Source organism: Chamaea fasciata, unplaced genomic scaffold, assembly GCF_029207755.1.
Source record: "Chamaea fasciata isolate MVZ Bird 193981 ecotype frontalis unplaced genomic scaffold, bChaFas1.0.hap1 SCAF_30, whole genome shotgun sequence".
NCBI classification, from domain to species: Eukaryota; Metazoa; Chordata; class Aves; order Passeriformes; family Sylviidae; genus Chamaea; species Chamaea fasciata.
The window spans coordinates 1264043-1282885 of NW_027094115.1; the positions used below are offsets into that span (position 1 = coordinate 1264043).

At 57.1% G+C, this 18843-nt stretch overlaps 1 protein-coding gene across 2 annotated transcripts; it reads right to left on the bottom strand.

Moving 5' to 3' along the window:
- Positions 1-1980: 1980 nt before the first annotated feature.
- Positions 1981-17364, bottom strand: TCF7L1 (transcription factor 7 like 1). Of its 2 annotated transcripts, XM_066206129.1 has the most exons (12): positions 17096-17364; positions 16957-17017; positions 15833-15960; positions 6045-6128; positions 5653-5785; positions 5129-5231; positions 4764-4847; positions 4114-4257; positions 3878-4037; positions 3388-3495; positions 3117-3177; positions 1981-3031 (listed from the first exon to the last, which is right to left on the bottom strand). In XM_066206129.1, exons 1-12 carry the CDS (start codon positions 17294-17296, stop codon positions 2592-2594), a joined length of 1707 nt encoding a protein of 568 aa, XP_066062226.1. In that variant the 5' UTR covers positions 17297-17364; the 3' UTR covers positions 1981-2591. The 2 variants fall into 2 exon arrangements, with proteins under 2 accessions (XP_066062226.1, XP_066062225.1); XM_066206128.1 differs by having other exon boundaries at positions 1981-2535; positions 16957-17355.
- Between the last annotated feature and the right edge of the window lie 1479 nt (positions 17365-18843).

Below are 18843 nucleotides of genomic sequence, written 5' to 3' on the forward strand. Positions count from 1 at the left end.
GATCTGTTCCACCGTGACAGCTCCACTGGGTCCACCCAGGACCGGAGCAATGCATCCCTGGTCTCACCTTCTTCCCCAGGAGCAGCAAGGCCAGGAGGGTTTGGTGACCAATTGCTTCTGGGAGGGATAATCCCATCCCGTCTCAGCTCCAGAGCACCACGAAAGCATTGGAACAGATGTTCCTTTTCCGTATGGGAAAGCACTGAGTAAAACAAAGGAATATTCTCCTGCTGAAGCCCAACATCTGTTTGAAGCTGTCTGGCTCTGGTTCAGATTTAATTCTTGTGACAGGTCTCTTCATGCCTCTAATGTCCCATGAAATGCAATTCAAGGAGATGTTTGTCCGCAGCCTGCTTCTGGTGTTGGGGAGAGCAGGGTTGCATGTTGTCCAGGCATTCCTCACCAAAACCAGTTTCTTGGAACAGTTTCTCTCAAAAAAGCTCAGTTTTGCCTCTTTTCAAGTGACATCCATCCACGTTTTGGTGACACCCTAATCCCCTTTGCCCCGGTGCTCACATGACTGTGCGACACGTGGCTCCTCCTCTCGGGTGCTCCCAAGGAGTAGTCATGCTCCAGTCCAGAATTTACACTTTTTTTTTTTTTTCTTTGAAAGCAAGAAATTTAAATAATTTGGAGTGTGGAATGGAAACACCTCCCAAATTGGGGGTTGTCTTGGGTGTGGCAACAGTAAGGATCCTCCAGGCGCTCAGAGGATTTGGTGGCACCCAACAGCTGCGTGAGCTGCACTCGCTGCTCATAGCTCCCAGCTTGACTCTGGGAGCTCTGGGATGCTCCAAGCTGGGAATTTCAGCTATTCACGATGGTCCTGAGCTGGATAGAGAAGCCATGCTCCTGCTGGAGGTCCCACTACTGCTTGCAAAGGCATCAGGAGCTTTCACAAGATTTTGGGAGCTGGTGCTGGCCCTAGGTGTGTCCCCAGGGCTCAGCCGAGGGCTCATGTCAGCGCCTGTAGCTGGGGCCTGGTTCAGGTGTGAGTTTTCATAGTTCTGCTGAGCTCTGATATGAAAATCCCCAAATCCAGGTCTCATCTGGTGCAGATATGGATTCCAACATCTAGCACATCTAGAAACCACAGATAGATCCTCCTTAGTCACCGTGAAGTTCCCTTTCCCCTCTAACTGCAGACAGGTGCCTGCTGCTGCTCCACTTCCTTAAAAATACCTCCCTGGTGGCTTCTCAGCACTGGAAAGGAGAAATGTCACAATAGGAGGAAAAAGTGTCATTGATCCCCCAAATGCATCAAAGTCCCACCAGACCCAGCAGCTACGGGATGGGCTCACCCATCACCGATGGCCAAGATGTTGCCACTGCCACGCCTGGGTACTGGGGGACACTGTGGTCCTCAAAATGCAGGAGGGGTGTGGGCAGAGAGCAGCCAGGCTGGCCCTGGGAGACAGGAACAGGGCAGGAAATTCAAGAGAGGAATGGAACAGGACTGTGAACCCCATAAATTAGCTCCAGGCAGGTGCAGCTCCAAGTCAGTCAGCAACAAACAAAATCATAAGTTCCAGGGGAAAAAAATGAGGTTTTTTTCCTGCTAAAATACAAGAAGAAGGAAGAATCCCAAGTATTAAACAGACTGAGGACTCTAAATGGGTTGAAAAATCCATTGGGGGCTAGTTTTCTGCTAGTCCTTTTTCATCCCAATCTTTTCATTCCTGGTTTGGAAGAAGCAAGCACAGAGGACCCAGTACACACCAGTAACTCCCACTCCCTGGCTTCTCAAGCACTGGTTCAGCCAACCCCCTCATGTCCTGATGCCTGGATAACTCCAGCAACCTGTACACTGTTGATGGACATTCCAAAATCTCCCTGTGCCCATTGACAGAGGTGTCCAGGGGATGCTGGACCTCAGGAACACGACCGGAGTTCCATCCCGAGGTATTTCCCAGGAAGGTGGCAATGGGTAAGTAGTCAGCACTTCCCACACAGACCACACTCACACAGTGAGTTGCAGCTGTAGTTTTATTTCCTTTTGTGAAAAATAACAGGATTTTGAGGTGACAAAAACAAAACCCCTCCCAGGGCTCAGCCCCAGACCCTGCCCACCCCAACACAACTGCAAGCAGGAGCAGCACTGATGAAGCAGCATCCCCAGGGGAGGATCCAGCTCCTTGCCAAGACAGAGCTGGGGATGGGAGCAGGACGGGAGGATTTGGGAGGAGCTGGAGGCATTCCTGCTGCTGGATCTGGGATGGAGTGCCAGTTCCAGTCAACACCTGCCGTGTTTGGTGCTGGCATCACCATGCAGGTTTCATCCCTGTGCCCCATAGCAGCATGGGCACTCAGTTCATCCCACAGAGATTCCCATCGTCGGCAGCTTGTGGAGGGTCCGTTTCATTTTTTTTTCCTTTTTTTCCTTTTTTTTTTAATAAAAACAGTCTTTAGGTTGATTGCTGGCAGAAGCTCTGAGCAGAAGGTGCCTTCCTCCAGAGTCTGCTTCCAAAGAGTTCAGAAAGGGTCAAATATTGACCAATAATGGTTTTGGCTGTGTTTGAATCTTGATTGTGGCTTCTGCAATGTACAACGGGAAGGGGACGGGAGGGTGGAGGGGGAACAAGGTTTTTCCCTTAGTCAGCAGGTTTGGTGACCAGGGAGAGGGGCTGTGTCTGCAGCACGGCCAGGGCAGCCGGGATGGAGCTGGAGGGGGAGGACAGGAGAGCCGTGGGGGTCACCGAGGCAAAGGGGATGGGCCTGGAGAGGAGCGAGGATGGGCTGCCAAGGCTGGAGGAGGAGGAGGAGGAAGAGGAAGAGGAAGAAGAGGAGGCTTTGTTGGTGAGGATGGTGGAATGCACAGTGAGCTGAGCCCTGGCCTCCGGCTTGGTGGTGAGCGAGAGCGGCTGGGCCTGTTCCGAGTGGGTGGCAGCTGGCGCGGCCGGTGAGGCCAGTGCTGCTGACGGCGTGGCGGGTGAGTCCAGCATGCTGCCATGGGATGAGGCCGGGCTCGTGCACGGCTTCTCAGCCGGCAGGTACGGCACGCATGGCTTCTTGCTCTTGGAGGGCAGGGAGCCTGGAGGGACAGGCACAGTGTGAGGGACAGAGCCCAGCACAGGGGGAGGTGGCAAGGGGGGGTGGGGGTGGGCGGCGGTACTCACTGTCCGTGTCATGGCTTTGCTGCTGTGCCAGCTTCTCACGCTTTCGCTTCTTTTTCTTGCCCTGGAAAAGATGATTTCAGGTCCTTCCGTGGCTTTTGGCCACCATGGGGGATGCTGTGGTGGGAAACAGGGCTGGCAGTGCCCCAGAACATCTGCAGGGACTTGGCACAGTCATCCATTGCCACCAGCATCCCGAACACTGACCCTCGAGCACAGCCAGCCCCCTCCCAGACCCCGGGAAGGGGCCGGGGGGGGCAGAGGCCACACGTACATAGTTGTCCCGCGCCGACCAGGTTGGGTAGAGCTGCGAGTGCAGCTGCCGCTCCTTCCGTGCCAGCTCGTAGTACTTGGCCTGTTCCTCCCGTGACAGCGAGTGCCACTGCGGGGGGAGAGCATGCTGGAGACCCCAGAGCCACTCTTGGAACCCCAAAGCCAGGCTGGGAACCCCCAAATCCACACTGGAGACCCTAGAGCCAGGCTAGAGACCCCAAATGCACACCAGAAACACTGAATACATGCTAGGATGCCCAGAGCTATGCTGGAGACCTCAAAGCCACCCCAAAGCCAGCTGGACTCCCCAAACCCACACTGCTGACCCCAAGGACCTGCTACCCTGGGCTGCAGAGCTCCATCCCTCTCCATCCTAGTGCCACCCAGGTCACCACCACCTCCCTGGGACTCCCAGGTCTGGGGTCTGATCCATGGGGAGAAGTGAAGCCAGGGGGTCTGAAGGGGCCCTGATGGGGGTATCCCCACCATACCCGTCGGCCCAGGATTTGGTTGATGGCAGCGCTCTCCTTCAGCGTGCACTCAGCCACCACCTTGGCCCTCATCTCCTTCATGTACAGCATGAAGGCATTGAGAGGCTTCTTGATGTGGGGTTTCTTCTCCTCCTCCTTCTTTACTGCCACAGGAGATTTCCTGGAAGGAGTGGGACAGCGGGTCAGGACCCCCAGGACAAGCCCCCATCCCCACAGCCGGCCGGGCCCCCACTCACGAACTGCCTCCAGGGCTGGTGCTGGGCTGGGAGGGCTCCTGCTTGACGATGGGTGAGACGATGGTGGGGTGTGGAATGCCCGAGGGGTGCAGCCCATGTGTGGGCGGTGGGACCATATGCGGGGAGAAGCGGCTGGACATCAAACTGCAGTGGGGCGAGAGGACAGGAGGGGTGGTCACCTCCCCACAGGCAGCCAGAGACCCCCCTGAGAACCTCCTGGGTTGAGAGACCACCTGCCTCAAAACAGTTGAGCTGGAAATACCGAGAACGTGCTGGAACCCCAACTGCACACTGGAAACCCTAAAACAATGCTAGAACCCCAGCCTACCCTAGAAACCCCAAATCCACTCTACAAACCCCAAGTCCATGCTGCACTTCCTAAAGCCACGCTGGAGACCCTGAGTCCATCTGAAAACCCCCAAATCCCACCCCAGCTTTGAGATGGTGACACTAATCCAGCCCGAGCAATGCCCTGAGCCCATGGGATGTCCCATTCCTCCACCTGTGGGGACCAGCCATGCCCTCTGGGGGCATTTTCAGCCAAGGAGACCAACCCAATCTCCTGGGACTGCTCTATGCCCACGCTCTGTGTGCAGTCAAGTGTCCCAAAGCCCAGTGCCAGCTCCAGGGTGCCCCGTCCCATGACCCACCTGGACATGGAGGCATTCATGGCAAGGGCAGGATATGGGTGCCGGAAACCACCAGCAGGAATGGAGTACATGGGCTGTCCTTGCCTACAAAAACACAAGTTTCAGGGAAAAAAAAGATCCCTTTCCAGTTCATGGGCACCCTTGGACTGCTCTTCAGCTGATTTCCATCTGCAAGATTCCCAAAATTTCCAACAGTAGGGAGTCCCTCCCTTCCCACCCCCCAACAGGAGCCTGCAGCATCCTGCTGAGCTTGCAGGAAAAGTGGATAAAGTGGGAGGAGGAGGAGCAGGAGGAGGAGGGTCTCAGTCAGAAGTGGGGCTCCCAGGATTCCCAGGGACTCTATGCCAGGGTCAGTCCATCCTTACTGTGGCACGAGCCAGCCCAGCGGGTGTGGGAGCTGCCCCACAGCTCCAGGCGACAGCGGGTAATAGGGGGGCAGCTCAGGGGGGTGCGGTGGCCGTGGGATCCCTATGAGGGGGAGAGGGAGCAAGGAGGGAGGTCAGAACAAGGGCACGGCAGCCTCGGAGCCCCCCGTGCCCTCCAGCAGCCTGCCCTTGAGCACCCCACCTCCCTTTCAGCACCCCATTTCCCTCCCAGCACCCTCTCTTTGAGAACCCCATCTCCCTCAGCACCCATCACCCTCGGCTGCGAAGAGCTGAAACAGCCACAGAGGAGCCCTGGGGGGATCCCCACACCCCAACCCAACCTGTCTCTGGGCAAGGAATCCCCTGGTCCCTTGCTGCATCCCCAGCCCCCTCCCAGAGACTGGGTTGAGACCACCTGGGAGGCAGAGGCAGCATCCAATGGAGAGCCCCCCAACTCCCAGCACATTGCCCACACCATCATGTTCCCTCTGCTCCCCCAAATGTGTCCCTCAGCCCCTGCTCACCTGTCTTGGGGTCGATCTCTGGGGAGAGGTGGCCGGGTGGCGATCCCGGCGGGAAGGGGTCATTGCTGTAGGTGATGAGCGGTGTCAGCGGGTGCACGTGATGGGCATGCTGCACCACCGGGACCTTGTTGGACTGCGGGGAGAGTATGTGGCAGGGCACCTGCGGCCACCCTCCAGAAACACCCCCGTGGGCAGCAGCACCACGGGTGCCCCATTCCTGGAACTGTTCTTGGAGCAACCTGGTCCAGTGGAAGGTGTCCCTGCCCACGGCAGGATTGTGACACTTTGGTCTTTTAAGAGCTCTTCCAGCCCAAACCACTCTGAAATTCCCTGACTGGAGGATCATGGGAATGCTGGGAACCCACCACCCCATAGGTAGGGGCTGCTCTTACCAGGTGGGCAGGTGAGGGAGAGCGGTTGTCCTTCAGTGTGGCCCCGGCCGGCACGTCCAGCAGCGGCCACTTCATCTGCAGGTACTGTGGGAGGGATGGGACAATGCTCTCCAAGAACCTTGGACACGCCTGGCCCCAAAAAAAACCCTTCCCAAATACACTGCACCAGTCCTGAAACATCCCCCTCAACCCCAAATCACCCCACCCCTGACCTCCAACACACTCTAACCCCAAAACGCCACCAGCCCCAAAGCACCCCCAATCGTGAAACATCCCACTCAGTGCCAAAACATTCCTACAGCCCTCCAAAAAAAACCCATCCCCAAAAGATTCCCAGCCCCAAAACCTCCCCCCAGTCCCAAAATATTGCCTAGCTCTGAAACAACCCTCTGCCCCCAAAATATTCCCTGGCCTCGCCTGTATACCCAGCCAAGGACACCCTAACTCATGGGCTGGTGGCAAAGAGGTTTTGGGTTTTTTTTTCCTTTTCTGGGTTAACATTTCACTGTGACACTGGGGTGTCTCCTTGGCACTGCCAAGGAAAGGCACTTTGTGCAGTGTTTGGGGAGACAGAGGCATTTCCTGAAGACAGCAGGAGGGAGGGAGGGTCCCTGGAGATCCCAGGGCTCAAGAATGCGGGAATGTGGCTGGAGCAGCTGCCTGCAGGAATTTCCCAAAATACAGACCTTCCTCAGCTGAGGCAGCTAGAAGGAAAACCCAGCAGTTTGGGGGAGCGTTATCTCTTCCAGGGCTGGGGGGTTTCTCCCCCCTCACATGACCTCCTATCACCCCCAAAGTGTCCCGTTTGCCCCCTGCAGCACCTCTTCTGTCCCGTCTCCAGCATGCCCCTCCTGCCCCCCCCATCCCATCCAGCACCATCCCTGCCTGTACCTTCATTATCCCCCCTCCATCTCCAGTATCTCCATCTGCATTTCTGATATCCTGTCCCTGAATTTCCAGTACCTCTCCCTGCATCTTCAGTCTCCTCCCTCTGCCTCCAGGAACCCTCCATCCCCAGCACCCCCTATGGCTCCATCCCCATCACTCCCCCTCCATCTCCAGCACCCTGCTGGCACCCAAGCACCCCCACCCAGGACGCCCCTGGCACAGCACAGTCCTGAAAGCTGAGAATTCCTCATGATCCAACCATTTCCACAGCTGCTGGCACAGGTGATCCCCAAAAACCTGCTTCACTGCCTAACCCAGGTGCCACGGGGCCACTTCCCATCCCCATCCTGGCACAGGGACGCTCCAGCACCATGCTCCCAGGACCTCCATGGGGAGACTTTTGGCACTGCCAAGATAATCCCACAGGTGCCAAGACTGGATCCATCTCCTGGCAGCTGCTTGCAGAGGCTGGGAGCTGGGACACCACGCACCCAGAGCATGCCTGGAATGCAGGTGGCCCCATGACCCCAGGCTCACCCTGACCTGCAGGCCCCACATCACCCGTGGGCTCACTGTCTCCTGTGGGCTGGCCATGACCTGCCAGCTCACTGTCGCCCCAGGTTCACTGTCCCCCATGGGCTCACTGTGACCCAGCGCTCCCTGGGATGAAGGAGCCGTTCCTGAAGTGGTGGTTTTGATGCACCCTCCAAAACTGGGTGATCCACAGTGCCAGGGCAGCCAAAATGTCCCAAAAGCTCCAGTCATGCTTGCAGCCACACTGGAGACTTCTCACCTGTCCCTAGCCAAGACCTCACATTCTGAGCACTGTATGAGACCCTCGGTGCTCACCCACCATGTCCCCCTGTGACTGTGTCCAGGACAGGGCCAGGAGATGCCCCCCCACATCCCAAGGGGCTCCCTGACCCCCCCCCGGCCCCGCCAGCTCCAGCCCCTGCCCCCTCCCCATCACAAAGGGGCCTTCTGGGCTGCTCTGTAAGTGGAGAAGGTGCAAAGGGACAGGGGCAGGTGGGGAGGCGGCGCAGGGGGGATGGCAGTGGGGGAAGGTTTGGGGGATAAAAGGCTGATTCTTATTTCGAGGCCATTTCAGGAGCCTGAGGAAGGGAAAGGGGAAGGGAGGGAGAGGAAGAGGGGGGACTCTTTGAAAATATACAAAGCAGGGGGAGCTGGTGAATGGTTCAGTGGTGATGTGGAAAAATGACCCTCCCTCCCCTCTTTTTCCTCCCCATCCCTTGGCTCTAGGGATCCACGTGGGGATCTGAGCTGTGAAACAGCAGCAAAAAAAAAAAAAGGAGGAAAATAGTTGAAAATCAGTCACATTCCAGAGAGACTAGAGCCAGTCCTGAGTCCTCCTTACCAGCCAATTAAAACCAGGGATAACCCCTTCCCTGCTGGAGCCCATCCCTCTGGGAGCCCCCAGACCCCAGAGAAAAAGGGGACAGGGGATCCCCTAATGTCCAACTAAGGGCATTCACGAGAGGTCTTCTGCTCTTCTTCTGCACAGGGATCAATCCAGTTGTGATGATTTCCCCAGGAAGGGGGAAAAGCGCCGCTGGAAAAGCCCTGCCTGGGGCTGGGGCTGTGTGTCCTGGTGTGGCATGTGCCAACATCGTGGATCCTGGTGTGGCATGTCCGGGCGGCTGCGGTGTGTCCCAGGATTGCACGTCCTAGTGTGTCACATCCTGGTGACAGCGTCCCACTATCGTATGTCCCAGGATTGCACATGCCAGGACTGCACATCCTGGCATTCCATTTGCTAATGTCACTTGTCCCAGCATGGTTTGTCACGGTATCGCGTGTCTCAGGATTCCATCACTCGGTTGTGTGTCCCAGCATCTCCTGTCCTGGTGTCCTGGTCCCAGCATTGCCATGCAGGTGAGATGTGATTTTTGAGGGAAATGGGTTTTCCAGGCTGGATGCAGCATATCCAGGTGTCCCAGGATCACCCATCCCAGCACTGCCCTTCCCACTGCTCCATTTTCCAGGCTCTGCAACTCATCCCAGTGCTGCACATTCCATCACTTATCCCGATGCTCCCTGTCCCAGCACAGGCTCCTCTCTGCTGGGATTAAAGCCTCAGGCTTGGTACTCAGTGGCCTCATTTCGGGAGAGAAAAGGTCTGTTTGGGACCATTTTGCCAGGGGCTCTGGGGCAGGAGCCTCTTTGCTGGCTTTTCCCTTTGCCTGCAGAGGCTCCAGCCCAGAGATGATGCTGCAGGAACTACCATGGAGAAGATCCAGGTGATCCCAGCACGCGACTGCTTCATCTCCGTCCCCAAAACCCCCCAGATGAGCTGGAAGGCACCCAGGAAGATTCCCACAGGCACCCATGCATTTAAACATCCATCCTTTTCTCCCAAGACAGGAGGTGGGGAATGGCGACCCCCAGTCACTCATCCTCATGACAATCCCTTTTCCAGCCCAAATTCCTGGGGCTTTGCAAAGTCCCCTGAGCCCCTCCAGAGACCCCCAGATTCCCAGCCTGTTAACACAGCTGCAGGATAACCAACAGCCCTTCCCCTTCCTGCCTCTGCTCCAGCCCTTTTCCCCTAAAATTCATCCCAAAATCATGCCAGGCAAGACAGGACAGGCCAAGCATTAGGGCAGAAAATGAGGGTTTGTAGGATGTTTAATGGAGGCCCCCAAAATCTTTGTCCAGATGTGGCCACTGCAGCCCCATGGCATCCAAAGATCCAGCTTTGAGCAATGACACCAGCTTGTTTGGGAAAAAAACACCCAAATTTGGCTCCAGGAGTGACTGGGAGATGGGATTCTTGAGAGAAATAGGGGTTCTGGGCCCAGTGCATCATCCAGTTCCTTAAACTTTTTGCTTGGGCATAAGAAAGTGGAAAAAAACCCCAAATCTGCCCTGGCAGAAGGGTCTGAGGCTGTATCCAGGGATGTGGCAGATGGGGATCACACCAACAGGGACAGGGGGGAAGCCCCAAACCAGGGAAAAAAGGGGTGGGGGAAGGGGGGGAAAGGACAGGGGAAAGTAGGGACCTGGCCTCTCATCCTCCTCAGCCAGGATGGGGTGTCTGTCACACCCCAACAAATCACCCCAATGCCAAAACTCAGGAATAAAACCCAGAAGCACCCTGGCCCCGCAGAGACAAATCACTCATCCCACAACGTCCCACCGCAGCTGCTGCATTCTGCTTCCCTGGGATGACTGGGAACGGAGAAATCCCAGTTACAGTTGGATTTACAGCCCAGGGAATGAGACATAAATCTCTCCCCGACCCCCACCATCCATCTGCTTCCCAGCCAAATAATCTCCTCCAGATGTTGCCTATGAACACCAGGATGACAAATTCCAGCCAGGAAACTTTTGGGAGGGTCTCCTGCATCCCCACATCCCAGGGAGAACCCCAAAAATTCCTGGTAAGAGTTATTTTCCCGTCAGGATTTAGGGTTTCTAAAGGGTGATATGGGGGTGATGCAGGAGCCGTCACCATGTCCCCTTTTGGCATTTTTTGGGTGACACTGGCCAGGCAAAGGTTGTCCCAGGTGGGGACAAGGATTTTGGGGAATGAGGGTTTGTGACACCTTAACAACAGATGTTTGCCCATTCCCATAACACAGCCACAGATACCGGATGGGAAATGCCAATGGAGCTGGGATGGGAAGGTGGAAAAAATAGCTGGGAGGTGAAAAATCAGTAAAAAAACCCTCCATTTGGGATGAGCTTGGAGTGGTGACACTTGTGTGACCTCATCTCCACCCACAGATCCCATGTCCCCACCCTGCAGATACCAGTGGCATCTGCTGAAGAACTTGGTCCCAGATCTGCAAAGGAAGGCAGGAGAAGAAAGGCAGAATGGGAGGGATGAGAGGCAGTGGGATGAGGCTGGAGCACTGCCAGGACACCAGTCGGGCCAGAGCCTCAGCCCAGAGCGGCCTAGGCACTGGGATGTCCAACACGTGGGTGCCCTGAGCCTCCCGAGCTTCCCTCACCCATGGGTGGCCCGAGCACCCTCCCCCCAGGGAGGACCTGAACATCCCTTTCTCCTGGGCGACTCAAGAATATCACGGACACCCCAAGCCTTCCCCAGCCACGGGGCACCCTTCGCCTGTGAACGCCCCCAGCACACACTGACCATGGGGCAGGACAGGCTCAGCACCCACTGGGCCCCTACTCCCTGCCCCCTCCTCCCTGTCCCCAAACCCAGTGGCCCTGAATCCTGCTGCTGCCCCGAGGCTTTTGTCTGCAGCTCCCAGCCCCGGCCTCAATGGATCCATTCATCTCTCTGCATCCACACGGGGGATCCCAGCAGGAGCAGCAGGCTCAGCCTGCCCCGGCACCAACAATCCCACCGCTTCGGAGCCTCCCCAGAGCATCCTTGAGTCGGGACTGCAGCACCCACGGGACGCCAGCACAGCCAGCTCCCCGTCCTGCCACCTCCCCTGCCCTCTGCCAGAGTCCTGAGCAGCGTCCCCAGAGCTCCAGGACCCCAAAGGCTCCAGGATTCCCAAGGTGAACACTGAGGGTGAAATTGTTGCCAAAAAAACAGCAGAAGAAGAGGCACACCAGGAAGGGGCACAGAACTCCCTTCCTCTCCCCCTCCTCCTCGGACAACTTTCCCACACTCCATCCCCTTTCTCGCCAAATTCCGAGAGACTGAACACAACCCCCCATCCCGGTCCCAACCCCTTCTTCCCTTATCCCTCCTCTTCCTCCATCCAGGATGCACCGGGCACTTCCCCCCGGGTTCCTCTTCCCTCCCAAGCTCCTGCCAGCGACTTCAAGGAAGGAAAACTAATGAAAAGCAGCTGCTGGGAATTCCAGAAGGATGATGAATGCGCCTCAGTCCCAGAACAATCCCAGGGCTGAGCAGAGGCGCCCCGAGCACTTACTTCATTGCTTTAATTTGGGAATCGTGTTAGAAAAGGAGGGAGGAGGGAGATTTGGGGGGTGGGGGGGAGTAGAAACCTCCTGTAGGTCTACAAACTCCGCCTGCAGGGTAATTAGCCGAAGAGCATAATTAAGGATCGGGGATAAAGGGGCCATTGTGTGCGGCAGCTCTGCAGCGCAGGCGGGAGAGTCTGGAAGTAGGGAAACTGAGGCACGGGGAGGGCTCAGAGCCGGGAAGGACTGGATCAACCCAGCAGCTGCACAGAGGAACAAGGACAAGCCAAAAAGTGTGGAAAAAATAGGATTTTTCCTTCATATTTTCCAAGTGGGGAAGGAAGGCAGCACTGATGGGGGGCAAATCCCAAATAAACCAGAAAATCCCAAATGAGTGCAGGAGGAAGAAGGAACTGCCATGGTCTGAGGATGCTGAGCATCGAGCGAGCCCCCAGCCAGAAAAATGCCTCCATTCCAACACCTCCATCTGCATCCCAATGCCAAAACCCTCCATGCTCTGCCAGAACCACCAGCAAGGCCCGCCTGGTTTTTGGAGCAACCCTTTTTCCTGCCAAAAATCCGTATTTTAATCATTTTCCTTGGCAGCAGCGCAGTTAAAGATCTATTTTCTTTAGGAGACAGATACAGCTCTGTATCCTTGGGAATTCATCGCAGGAGTGGTGCAAAGAAAAGCCGGAATAATCCAGGTTATGGATTTTTCCCTCATTTATTTTGGGATCGCAGCCTGCCGAGGCGCATTAATTACATTGAGGTGCATTAATTACACGGGCATGGCGTTGGGAGAGCTGTTTGGATGGAATTCCATGCCTGAGGAAGGTTTGGATTTATTTAAATCCTCGCCTCCAGACTCAAATTCCAGGGGTTAAACTGGTTTTTTTAGGAATAATGCCAATCCTGTGCATGGTCTTGGCTTCACGGCTCCGGCAGTGCCGTGCCTGGTTCCCATCCACTTCCCAAGCAGGAGAAAGATGCTGAGATGAGATTTTACCCCAGTATGGATCTGTCTCATTCTGGGTTTGGGATAAAACCCATCAACTCCACACAATCCTGATGGAATGGATCCAGCATCATGGCAACAGGGATTTGCATCCATCCAGCTCATACATGTTCAGAGCATTTCCTTTCCATCCCACCTTGGAGATCTTTGTGCTGTTGGGAATGATCCCAAGGAGCCAAACACAACCTCACAGGTCCCCAGTTCCTGATTCCCCATGAGGAAAACCAGGCTAAAACACTACTCCAAACAGCAATGTCATCGTTAGATTCCAACAAATTCCTTCACCATCAGAGCAGAGCCCCCAAAATACTCCCTGGATAGAAACTGCCAGTAAAGTGATACTGGGGACCATGGACACTTCCCAAATTCCAGGATCCTGTTTGGAAATAACTCAGGAACAAAGTGAATTCACACAGATGGAAGAGCAGGAGCATCCATCCATTGGTGCTTGGTGGGTTGGCATAGGGATGGGACTTCTCCTGGTTTGGAGTGTAGGAACCAGATTCCTAAATATTTCCCAGATTTCCATAGACATCCCAGATTTCTAAAGATTTTGGAGTGGAGAAATGCTGAAGCACTGCTTTCTTGCTGGGTATTCCAAAAAAAAGTCTTCCAGCTGTTTGGCCAGATCAGCCCTGGCATCTGCAGACTCATCCATCCCCAGGATCCACCACCATCCTGGCCACCTCGTCAGAGCATCTCCCCACCATGGAGATTATTTGGGGTTTGGGTTTTGTTTCCCAAAATCTTTTTTCCCATGCAGTTCAATCCACAGCACCTGGCTGCGAAATATGAGGCTGGATGCCATGGCCACCAGGATGGCTGGATCCTGCAGATCAACTTATTTCCTCCAATGCTGGGGCAAAAAAAAGAAGGAAACAAGAAAAAGATGGTTCCCAAGGCAGCCTGTGCCTCCTGCCATCCTGGTGTTCCACATGTCCAGGCTCATCCAGAGTCTCTCAAGATGAGGGTGGGAGGTGGGTTTGGTGAGCTCAGTGCCTTCAGGTGATGCTGCATGTGGGGATGCTGCACCCAGCTGGATCCAGAAGGGATTGGGAAGCTGCTTCCAGCAGAGGATTGGGAAGCCTGTGCCTGGATGTATCCGGCAGGGGATCAGGGATGCTGTGTCCAGATCAATCTGGTACAGGATCAAGGTTCCCAGATGGTTGCGGTATGGGACTGAAGAGACTGAGCCTGGATGGATCCAGTATCAGATCCAGGATGCTGTGCCCAGATGGATTCAATATGGGATCAGGGATGCTGTGCCTGGATGGATCAGGAACAGGATCAATGACACTGAGCCTGGCCAGATGCAATACGAGATCAAGCATGTAGTGCTCACCAGGATCTGGTTTGGGATTGAGGATGCTGCACCCAAACGGATCCAGTACAGGATCAAAGATGCTGTGCCTGGCTGGATCCAGACAAGGATCAAGGATGCTCTGTCCTGCCGTTTTCTGTTACAAATGTAACAGATGGATGTTGAGCCTTACTGGATCTGGTACAGGATCAGGGATGCTGTGGCCCAGATGGATCCGGTGTGGGATCAGGGACACTGCCCATCCAGTTCTACTAGGCATGATGACATCCTGAGATCTGGGGGATCTCTGTGCTGCCACGCCATGGGAGCTCATGGAAGGGGGCTTGGTGATGGGCACAGAGCTCAGCTGCTCTCTGTGCATGAGTGGCCGCGGGATCCCAGCAGGGCCTCACCCATCGGCATCACAAAATTCACCCAAGCCCCCTCAGCATCCCCAGTTACCCCCCCCCACCCCCACCCCTTGCTAACTTGGCTCCATGTAGAGGCCCCAGTCTGTCGGGATTCAGCCCCAATCCATGCCTTCCCAATCCCAGTCATCTCTCTTAAACTTCCGGGAGGTGACACCCGCTCCAGTTCCTGTTAATTAATCCCCTTTCTGGGATTCATTAAATCATCGTTAGCGGCCACTTGTGATGGATCCCAACCTCAACCCCTTCTCATTATGCCGGATTCCTTGGCAGTGTTTGGCATCGTGGTCAGTCCTGCTTCATCCCCAAAACCTCATAATCCCCAAGAGGACAAATTAGGAGTACAACCTTTATCCAGCTGCCGGCAAAACACCAGGATAATTAGTTTATCTGCCCTCCCCATCCCGGGATTTGCACTTCACGGCCACTCCAACCAGTTGCTTCCAGGAAAACAAAAGTAGGAAAACCTGAAAATACGGAAAACTCTCCACGCGAACCAGCCAGATTCTGGCATTCCAAACCATTATAAATGCCACAATATTGTTATCCTTTACACGTTCCATATGGGAACAGAGTTCCCTATGGATCCGGAAAAATAGTATGTCAAAAAACATCACTGGAGCGAGAAATACACCTTGACAATCAAGAGTGAGGAGCGGTGCTCCAGCCCGGGATTCGGTGGGTACCACCGCCCGGGTCAGCATCCCTCCCCGAAGGCTCAGGACCTCCCGGAGGGCTGAGAATTTCCTCCTCCCTCGGGTGGGGGCGTTGAGAATTCCTCCCAGGATGGCCCTGTAGGGCCACGTAGAGAACACCTTATGTTCCTAAAATACCTTAGTATCTCTGAAATTACTTTACGATGCTGCCCAAGAAGTTGAGTGGGATGGTTTCGGGGTCGAGCGACTCTGCTGAGGGGAGGGGGTCATGCCCCCTCTCCCCCACCCCCCCCCCCCCCCGTTCTCGCTCAATTTGCTTAATCACTTCTCCCCCCTCGGCCAATGTTGGCCCATTAACGGCTTAAAAACCCTTTTAAATGAGAAAAGCGGCAGCTCAGGGTCAGGTTTCGGGGCGGGTCCCCCGGAGTGAAGAAGCAGCCCCCCCACCCCCTCCCCAAATGGGCAAAGTGAACCAAAAATAAAGGAAATAAACCACATTTCTTAGGGTTTTTCTTTAGCATCAGGTGCTCGATTTCCTGCAGGACGGGCTGTGAGGCTTAGGGGGGGGTCTGAGCACATGCAAAAGGTGAGGAAAGGCTGGGGGGTTAGGGAGGGTCCGGGGGGGCACTTACGGTGCGGGCTCCACCGGGGGAGAGGGCTCCACTGGCGAGGTAGGGGCTGCCCAGTTCAGGGAGCATCAGGAAGGGGTAGCCGGGATAGGGGGGGGCCTTAAAAAAACTCCCATCTTGTCGTCTGACCACTGGGGAGAGAAAAAAGTAGGGGGGTCAGGAGGAGGAGTGGTGGGGGTTGCACCCACGGAGGAGGGCAAGGATGAGTGCATGGGGGTCCCGCGGATGCCCAAGTCCCTTGGGGGAGGTCCCTGGTTCTTCTGGGGGTCCCCACTTGTGGGAGTTCTTGGTTCTCGTGGAGGGTGGTCCGCACTTACGGGGCGTGGGTGGGTTTCTCTGGGGATGCCCAAGTCGCCTGGGGGGGGTCCTTGATTTTCTAGGGGTTCCCACTTGGAGGGCACCTGGGTACGTTCCTCTGGGGGTGCGCAAGTCCCTTAGGGGGATCCTTGGTTCTGTTGGGGGATCTCTGCTGGGGAGGGGCCCGGATAGGTCCCTCTGGGGGTGTCCGAGTGTCTTGGGGGTGTCCTTGGTTTCTTCTCGGGAGTGTCCCTGTTGCTGGGGAGCGCGGTCCCCGCGGGAGGGGGATCTCGGCTGCATGGGGGGAGTCTCGGGGTGGCGGGTCCCGGTCCCGGTCACTTCCTGAAAGGACCCAGCCCTGGGGGCGTCCCGAGCCCGGCTGCCCCGTAGAGCCATGGGGACCACCGATTCATCCGTGGGGAAGCGACCGGGGCCGGTTACCGGGGCGGGACCTGGGGCCGGTGGGGTGAGAGGGGACACGACGGGAAGGCAGACACGGGGGGCGGGGGACACGACGGATGGACACGGGGGGTGGGGGGGCAAGGACATGGACAGGGGAATTAGGGGGGCGGGGGGGTTGAGGACACCAGGGAGAGACACGGCGGGTGGGATACGAGGGGAGTAGGACACGGGGGGGACACACATGGGGGCTGAGGACTGATTGTGGGGGGACACCGTGGGGAGAACTGGAGGACACGGGAGGGGAGACGGGGGGCACACAAGGGGTCCCGCCCGCAGCCGGGGGCGGAAACAAAGAAGCTGGGAAGTGTCGGCTGGTCCCGGGGGATGCGGCGGGGAGCAAGGGGGCGCCGGGAGGGGGGGTCCGGTACCTTCTGCCAGAGAGTCCCGCGGCTTCTGGAAACTTTCCCGGGGCGGCGGGGGCCGCTCCGCCTGCGGGGAGAGGCGGTGAGCGGAGCGGGGCCGGGCGGGGGGCGCCTCCCCCCGGCTCCCCGCCGCCCCTCGCCTCACCTCGGGGCCGGGGCCGACTACGGGGCCGGGGACCCCCCGGTTCTCGGTCTCGCTGACCAGCGAGGACTTGAGCTCGTCCAGATCCCCGTGGGCCGAGCCGCGCCCCGCGCCCTTGTCCTGCTCCTCGCCCTCGTCCTGGAAGGCGATGAGCTCGTCGGGGGCCCCCAAGTCGTCTCCCCCCGTCGGTTCCAGCTGCGGCATCGTGGGGTCCCGCCCCGGCCCCGCCGGGCCCCGCCGCCGCCGCCGCCACCGCCCGGAGGGTCGGGAATGCGCGGGGCGGCGGGGCGGGGAGGAGCCGGGATGCAAACCGACACCGGGGGCCGGGCAGGGGCTCGCACCGCCCCGCCGGGCCCGCACCGCTCCGCACTAGTCCCACCGGCGACTCCGCACCGGCCCCGTGGCCGTCCCGCACCGGGTCCGCACCCGCTCCGCCACCGGCCACGCACCGGCCCCGCTGGTGGAGCGGCCCCGCTGCCCACGGGGCGACTGTCGGTCCCGCCGCGTCCGAGGCTCCCTGCAAGTCCGGGGGCCCCCCATCCTGTCCGGGCTCTCCCTATTCCGTCCGTGCTGCCCTCATTTCATCCAGGGTTCCTCCACCTTGTCCAGGATGCCCCAGCTGGGGTCGCCCCGTCCCATGCAGGGTGTCAGCTCCCATCCGAGTGTTCCCATTCCACCCGTGGTCCCCCCATTCCATGCGGGGTGACACTTCTGACACATGAGTGTTCTCAGCTTGTGTTCTTATTGTCCCCTCCATTCTGTCCGTGTCCCTCCCACCCTGTCCTAGTCTCTCCATCATGCCCTGGGTCCCCTCATCCGTCCCAGGGTGTCCCCTCCCATGTGGGTGCTCCCATCCCTTGCCCCCCATCTCATTCAGTTGCTTCCACCCTCCCTGACTGCCCCCATCCCACCCAGGGTGCCCCTCACACCACCATTCCTGTCCTGCCGGGGTGCACGTATCCCATTTGTGTGCCTCCATGCATCAGGAGACCTCACATCTCACCAGGGAGACCCTGGCCTGCCATGGTGTCCCCATCCCACCCACGTGTTTCACCACATCAGAGTGACCCCAGTCCACCCCAGTGCCCCTGTCCCCTACCCCAGGGAATGCTCAGAGGTAGAGATGCCCATCCCTCCTCACATTGGGAGCAGGGTCCCGTGATGGGACCAGCCAGCCTGCAGGACAAATTAATCCAAAATACCTTTTCCCCCCCTTTTTCTTTTTTTACAGGGTGGGCTCATTCCCCCATGACAGGCACTTTCAGGGCTAGTGGGGTGGCACCATATGGGGCTTAATGCAGCATATCCAAACCATTGTCTTTGTCCCATCCCATCACCCACAGCCTGACCGTGAACCCCAGTCTCCAGCCATCTTCAGTCTCCAAACCCCTGGGGCCACCACCCCCCGGCAGCCCCTCGCTTTGCGCCACAAAGGTTCTTCAGTTGCTTTGCCTGAAATACTTCATGAAAAGGCTTTTGTACCATCGAAATCGCTGGTGACCCCAGTCCCCCCTGCCCAAGATTCCCAAGGAAAAGCAGCTGCGGGGGGTCGTGCCGGCTGGCCCTTCCCCACTCCCAGCCCTCCAGATGTTTTATTGCCCTGTGTTTAATTAACATTTCCAGCCACGTGCTGAATGGGGAGCTCACATCTGCCCCTTCTTCCCAGACAGCTTCTTGTTTTGGCATACATGTAGCAGGGGTAAGGATATGTCCAGGGGTCTGTGTGAGTCCCAGGATGCTAAAAAATATAA